This window comes from Hemibagrus wyckioides, linkage group LG11 (genome assembly GCF_019097595.1).
Source record: "Hemibagrus wyckioides isolate EC202008001 linkage group LG11, SWU_Hwy_1.0, whole genome shotgun sequence".
Taxonomy (NCBI): domain Eukaryota; kingdom Metazoa; phylum Chordata; class Actinopteri; order Siluriformes; family Bagridae; genus Hemibagrus; species Hemibagrus wyckioides.
In genome coordinates this window covers 24,425,193-24,432,598 of record NC_080720.1, presented here as the reverse complement: position 1 = coordinate 24,432,598, position 7,406 = coordinate 24,425,193, and the positions used below count along the sequence as shown (strand labels likewise).

The 7,406-nt window shown below is 39.8% G+C and overlaps 1 protein-coding gene across 2 annotated transcripts in view; it reads left to right on the top strand.

The window, feature by feature from the left end:
- Positions 1-257: 257 nt before the first annotated feature.
- The window catches only part of igfbp2a (insulin-like growth factor binding protein 2a), a 31,583-nt gene continuing 24,434 nt past the window's right edge, over positions 258-7,406 (top strand). Inside the window, exon 1 of one of the 2 annotated variants that reach the window (XM_058402810.1) lies at positions 258-734. In XM_058402810.1, coding sequence (XP_058258793.1) covers positions 389-734 — 346 coding nt within the window. In that variant the 5' untranslated portion in view covers positions 258-388. The remainder of the gene's footprint in view (positions 735-7,406) is intronic. The other variant, XM_058402808.1, reaches the window with a different exon arrangement.

Sequence of the window (7,406 nt, the reverse complement as noted above, 5' to 3'; positions counted from 1 at the left end):
AGCTAAAAAAAAAAAAAAAACAAAACGTCTTGTTTTGTTTTGTTTTTTTTACCTCAGAGATGTGTGTTTGTTAATCACCGGTTCACCTCTGAGATGTGTGTTTGTTAATTCAGGGAATGTAAACGTGCCCAGAATTGCTGAAGAGAGAGAATCACTTGCCCGAGGTGCCAGGGAAAAAGTGCGGGGCAGCATGAGCGCATTCTTGTATTGACCCAGCTGCGCGCGCTCCTCTCAGGATGTTGTTTTATGATGTCAGCACTTCATAAGCATCGATTGGCCATAGAGCCAAGACCAAGTTGTTGTACTTCACCTGTCTGCGTGCGCGCTTCACTTGCCACTTTACTTTATTTGAAGCCTAGGGTAGAGTCGTGCAAAATACCCAATTACTATGTCTTACGTACTTTTGGAGCTGCTGCTGTTGGTGGTGTTTGCAGACGCTTCGCGTGTAGAGCTTGTGTTCCGGTGCCCAAGCTGTAGCGCCGAGCGCCAGGCAAAGTGTCTCACTGCCGAGAGCTGCGTTGAGATCGTGCGTGAGCCGGGCTGTGGCTGCTGCCCGGTGTGTGCACGCCGGGCTGGAGAACCGTGTGGTGTGTACACGCCGCGCTGCGCCAGCGGCCTCCGCTGTTACCCCGAGCCAGACTCAGAGCTGCCACTCGAGCAGCTAGTGCGCGGCCTCGGTCGATGCGCGATCAAAGCGGACGGGGAACCCAGCACGGAGAGCGCTGAACTAAGCGGTGAGTGATCCATCCATTCAACCATCCATCTATCAGTTCGACATAAATTCGAGATATATACTGGATTCGCTGATTTTGTACCAGGCATCATTAGTCGACTAATAATAATACGTGCAAGAATGTCGCTTTTTTTAATTATTTAAAACAAGTGGTTTATTTGGCGGCTGTGTCGAAAGAACAAAAATAACTATGTTATATATATGTATAAATAGCTTGTTGACATCTTGTCTAACATATTAGTGGTGATTAATGGACAAAAATTCTGAAATTGGGGCCACTAACTATATGTTTAAAAATATATTCTCTTCAGAAAATGGTCTTAGTTTGTGCGAATTAAAACTTATAATGAAGTTTTTAAATAAGTTTTTTAAAATCTCTTTAAAGTCTCTTGATTTCTAATTTTACGCATTTGTGCGTATTTCGTCATTGTTTGTTCTGTGCCGAAAGAATGCCGATGTCAGCAGTTTTATTTGTTGATAAGCAAAGCTTTGATTTGGCCTGACATTTCTGACCAATTTTAGGAAAGGCACATCCAGCACAACAGCTTAAATGCAGAAATTGTAGATGTAGTTGTAATATTTACACGTGCTCCACATGTGATCTTTTACGGCTTGAATATATTTTTGCGTATTTCTATAGCAAAACACAGAGCTTGATTAGCAAGATGGACTTTGTACATTGACCCTGTCTTGATGCAGATTTTTCAGTTAGTGTTTCACAGAAGTGTGGTTTGTGAGAAATGTGCTCTGTAGCTTATGTTTTGTCAGGACATGTCAGTGTAAGAGTGGAAAAGGCACATTTTCTGGGAATGTCAGATTGGGTCAAAATATGTTCAGGTCTTACTCTGCATATAATGACTTTAAAACAGCCGACACATTGATGAGATTCTCTGTAGTTGTTTGCTTTTCAGATTCAACATTTAGACTCCAGTGTACTAGGAGTGGATAGTGCTCATTTGCAAGTTATTAAACATATATATTTACTTATCATTGCTCTTGTGAACAGGTTTTATTTTCTATAAAGAGGAACTAGAAACAGGCCTCACACAGCCCCTGGCCACTTTTAGCAGCTCAATAAGGAGGTATATTCAAAGGTCCAAAACAATCCCTGTGCTTTCTTATAGAGCAGGTATAGCTGACAATCCTGCTGGGTGGTTCAGCAACTTGGACGACAAAAATCTCACCGCACCAGGCTCCAAAATAAGCTTGCTTTCTGCAGCAGCTTGGAGATAATGCAAACAATGATATTGAACACTGTAAGGTGTGTGGGTGTACAAGAGGAGTTAGCAGAACTGAGGAACAGAATTTGTGAGGTTTTTTTGCACAGTCCTTTTGCCAAGTAGGCTTAAGATGAGAGTTGTTTTCAAGTATGTATACCAGTAGTGTAGGAAAACAGTGTTTTGCAAATCAGGTAGCAATAATTATTGTTCTGCTTTCATGGAGTGCTTTGATTTATCATTTATCTCTCGGTAAGCATCATGTCAACCAACAAGACTGGACTATGCTAACAGCATGCTTACTTATTCCTTCTGTTAGGGACAAAATGACAAATGAAAGTTGAACAATACTAATAGAAATATATCGCAAGTTTTTAAGGTTTTTAAAATTTCTACTCTGAGGTTTCATTCAGTAATTAGCGGTCTAAGGTGCTGGACCATAGTTTCTTTTGTTGGGCTTTTTAAGGGACCAAGCACATCATGCCTGGAACCCTATTGTTTGCATTCTTCTTCTTCTTCTTCTTCTTCTTCTTCTTCTTCTTCTTCTCCTTCTCCTTCTCCTCCTCCTCCTCCTCCTCCTCCTCCTCCTCCTCCTCCTTCTTCTTCTTCTTCTTCTTCTTCTTCTGCTGCAAAACCTGACTATACAGACAAACCAAACCATAGGTTCTACATACAAGAAGTTTGCTCAGCACAGTGTACTCCCTTCTGCTACTCAGTGTTTAGTCCGATTATTTTACTTAGTTTCAGCTAATACTTTCTTATAGTGCATTTTTGCTATTTATTCCGTGGATTTTTCTAAAATAGTTCCAAAAACCATTTAGATATTTTAAACTAATTTACATAATGTGCATTTTTTATTTGAACTGGCAAAAAATCCTTTGAGAATGTGTCCTAGGATTTTTGTCCTAGCTTCACAATTTTGGTGTCAAACTACTCAGAACAGTGTGGACCTAAATAATTATGAGAACATGTTGACACTTGCAAACAACATGACCACGTCAATCAATTTTAATGAGCCTAATTTACTAATACGGCTATAAGATATAAGATGGGCAAATAGTGCTTATTCTGTGTGGTTATGGCGTTCAGCTCTCAATCTCTAGCAGTGTTAGGATGAGTTTTAAATTACTTTTTATCTTCTGAAACATATCCTTCATCATTATTAAATAGGTAGGCATTCCTTTCACATTCCTAAACATTCCTTAACTGGATTATGTTACTGAACCTATATAAAACTGTATTTTGGCCTATTTAGCTATGTCAAATCAAATTTATGATAATGTGCACATCACATGAATTTGAACCAAAAGTGGTACTAGGATGTCTGCAAAGGTTGTTGAGTGGTTAAACATAGAGGGAAGAGTTAAGTCCATATAGCTGTCTCTCAATCCAGAGATCTCTCAAACACATTATCTCTCAAATTTTTAAACAGTTTAAACTTCATTGGGCCATGGTTTGTTTTAATTAAGTAGTTATTGCTCTGCACTGGTTGCCTTCATTTGCATGAAATTTAAAAGCAATATTCAAGGCATGAATCTGAATACTTTTGCCCAGTTTGTGGCATAATCATTGTTATGAGGTGGAGTTAATGTTTTTCCATTTTAAAATTGCTTATTGATTTTCTTCTAAATGTATCAAAATGTTTAAACACCTGCTTAACATTTGACGCTAACATGACATGCCTTTTATGTTGTATTTGCACTTCAATACAGTGTTTATTATCATATTACACCATAGGATGGCAGTATCAATCTATAATTCTGACCTTGGTTCTGTTTCACATTTAAGATTTTTAACTGGTCAGCTTAATTGTGATGGATTTATGTTATACATGTATGAAATTTGAAATTTAGAGATTTCTTCTTGTTCTTGTTGTGAATTTCCCTTTGGGATGAATAAAGTATCTATCTATCTATCTATCTATCTATCTATCTATCTATCTATCTATCTATCTATCTATCTATCTATCTATCTATCTATCTATCTATCTATCTATCTATCTATCTATCTATCTATCTATCTATCTATCTATCTATCTATCTATCTATCTATCTATCTATCCCTCTATCTATCTTGTTATTCTTCTTCTTCATATTATTATTAGTGCCCAAGCACCGAAGGAGGTGTGGAAGCCCTATTGTTTTCATTAGAATTTGTTTTTGTTTTTTGTTTTTTTCAAACTTTCGGGGCATTTTGGACCCCTTAACATGCTCAAAAACTCTTGAAAATCAGCAGACAGGTTGGAATCTGCGGCCATTAGGACGTCACTGTGGCTCGGCCCTGGGCGTGGCACATACCCGTTACAGCGCCCCCTGGAACATCTTGCTGCATAGCTGATACACACTTGCACCTATCCATGTAAAACTTGGTACACACTTAGATCTCATTGAACTGAACAACTTTCACATTACATGTCATTAAGTCTAATCCACAGGAAGTGAATTACTTTGAGTTGTTTGCAAAACGCACCCAATGAAATTTGAAATACTCCTCCTAGGGAATTGATACAACCGCCACCAAACCCAGGCTAAAATGATCTCAAGACATTGATAATGCAAAATTGCGAAGGGAATTTTGATATCTCAAACGGTTCAGCCGTGAGAAGCCCTTAAACTTATGGCGAATAAAAGGAAACAGGAACTGGCTAATAACTTCGGTGTATATTGAGTGATGTACATGAAACCTCAACGTTATATTAAGAGAAGAAAGCTGATCACATGGCCATGACTACTGTGAGTGTCAGTCATAGCGCTACCAACTGGCAGCAGGAAGTGTGTCATTTTTAGAAATCTCTAATGTTTTCGCTTACTTTCACCTGATTTGGTTGAAAATCAGTGAGAATAATGTCAGGACATGGCTGATGTGAAACTGTGAAGGAATTTGTGATATTTTGAATGATGTTGCTATTGTGAGGACATAATAGAAAAAAATTAATGTTATATTGATGTAATGTCTTATATCTTAACAGTGGAAAGTCCTAATATTTCAAAATGTTTTACATAGAAAGAACAACTGGTTGTGAGTACGTTTGCTTAGTTTCATGATTTTCTGATGCTCAGATGGCTCACAACAAATTGTTACATTCATCAGTCCACTGACTAGACATGGTTTTAACCTGACTCCTGCAGTACTATACTATGTCCACTAGAGGCTCTTTCCCTTTTATTCGTTTTTTAAATATGGCTTCATGTTCACAATTTATATACACAGAGTCAACCAAAAAATGTATATACACTTCAGGAAAAGAAAAATAGTATGATGTATATTATATTAGTATAATATTAATAATATTATCATAATATTATCATAATATCATCATATTCATCTCTGGAAAAAATAAGAGAGCACTGCCCAATGTCCAGATGTGAACCCTATTGAAAACCTCTGGAATGTCATGAAGAGGAAGATGGATGTTCACAAACCATCAAGCAAAGCTGAGCTGTTTGCTTTTTGCAAAAAGAGTGGTATAAAGTTCCCCAACAGCAATGTGAAAAACTGGTGGAGATCATGGAGCCAAAACTCATGCAAATCAGGGTTATTCCACTAAATACTGATTTCTTAATGTTATTTAGCCGAAGCATTAACAATTTGTTTACAAATGATTTGCATTTTTTTTTTTGAGTTATTAAAGCTCTGCAAATACTGCATGATCTTGGGTTAATTTGATGTGTTGTCATTTCCTTTAAATATACACTCTAAATAACAATAGTTATTTTATAGGCTCCCCGGATATACCAACCACTTCACAGTCAGCAAACCTGAGCGACTTGCGAGGGTGGTAAGATGACAGCATCCAAACATCCCAGTACACCAAACACTCTATACCCATGAACCTTCCAGATCTGCTCCTAAGAAAACTACATATTAAAAGCTTGACTAAAATGTGTCTTCAGCCTAGACTTAAACAATGAGACTGTGTCTGAATCCCGGACACTAATTGGAAGGCTGTTCCACTGTGGGGCTTTGAAAGAAAAAGTTCTGCCCCCTGCTGTAGCCTGTGCTACTTGAGGTACACTATATTGCCAAAAGTATTCGCTCACCTGCCTTGACTTGCATATGAACTTAAGTGACATCCCATTCCTAATCCATAGGGTTCAATATGACGTCGGTCCACCCTTTGCAGCTATAACAGCTTCAACTCTTCTGGGAAGGCTGTCCACAAGGTTTAGGAGTGTGTTTATGGGAATTTTTGACCATTCTTCCAGAAGCGCATTTGTGAGGTCACACACTGATGTTGGACGAGAAGGCCTGGCTCTCAGTCTCCGCTCTAATTCATCCCAAAGGTGTTCTATCGGGTTGAGGTCAGGACTCTGTGCAGGCCAGTCAAGTTCATCCACACCAGACTCTGTCATCCATGTCTTTATGGACCTTGCTTTGGTCACTGGTGCACAGTCATGTTGGAAGAGGAAGGGGCCAGCTCCAATCTGTTCCCACAAAGTTGGGAGCATGGAATTGTCCAAAATGTCTTGGTATGCTGAAGCATTCAGAGTTCCTTTCACTGGAACTAAGGGGCCAAGCCCAGCTCCTGAAAAACAACCCCACACCATAATCCCCCTCCACCAAACTTTACACTTGGCACAATGCAGTCAGACAAGTACCGTTCTCCTGGCAACCGCCAAACCCAGACTCGTCCATCAGATTGCCAGATGGAGAAGCGCGATCCGTCACTCCAGAGAACGCGTCTCCACTGCTCTAGAGTCCAGTGGCGGCGTGCTTTACACCACTGCATCCGACGCTTTGCATTGCACTTGGTGATGTATGGCTTGGATGCAGCTGCTCGGCCATGGAAACCCATTCCATGAAGCTCTCTGCGCACTGTTCTTGAGCTAATCTGAAGGCCACATGAAGTTTGGAGGTCTGTAGCGATTGACTCTGCAGAAAGTTGGCGATCTCTTCGCACTATGCGCCTCAGCATCCGCTGACCCCGCTCCGTCAGTTTACGTGGCCTACCACTTCGTGGCTGAGTTGCTGTCGTTCCCAAACACTTCCACGTTCTTATAATACAGCTGACAGTTGACTGTGGAATATTTAGGAGCGAGGAAATTTCACGACTGGATTTGTTGCACAGGTGGCATCCTATCACAGTTCCACGCTGGAATTCACTGAGCTCCTGAGAGCGACCCATTCTTTCACAAATGTTTGTAAAAACAGTCTGCATGCCTAGGTGCTTGATTTTATACACCTGTGGCCATGGAAGTGATTGGAACACCTGATTCTGATTATTTGGATGGGTGAGCGAATACTTTTGGCAATATAGTGTACCTCCAAATAACCTGAACCCTTTGATCGGAGTAGGCGTGGCAGATCATAAAAGACTAAAAGATTGCTCAAATACTGCAGCGCGAGACCATTTAGTGCTTTATAGGTCAGTAACAGGATTTTATAATCAATGCAAAATTTGACTGGGAGCCAATGTAGTGTGGCTAAGATAGGAGTGATGTGTTCATATCTTCTGG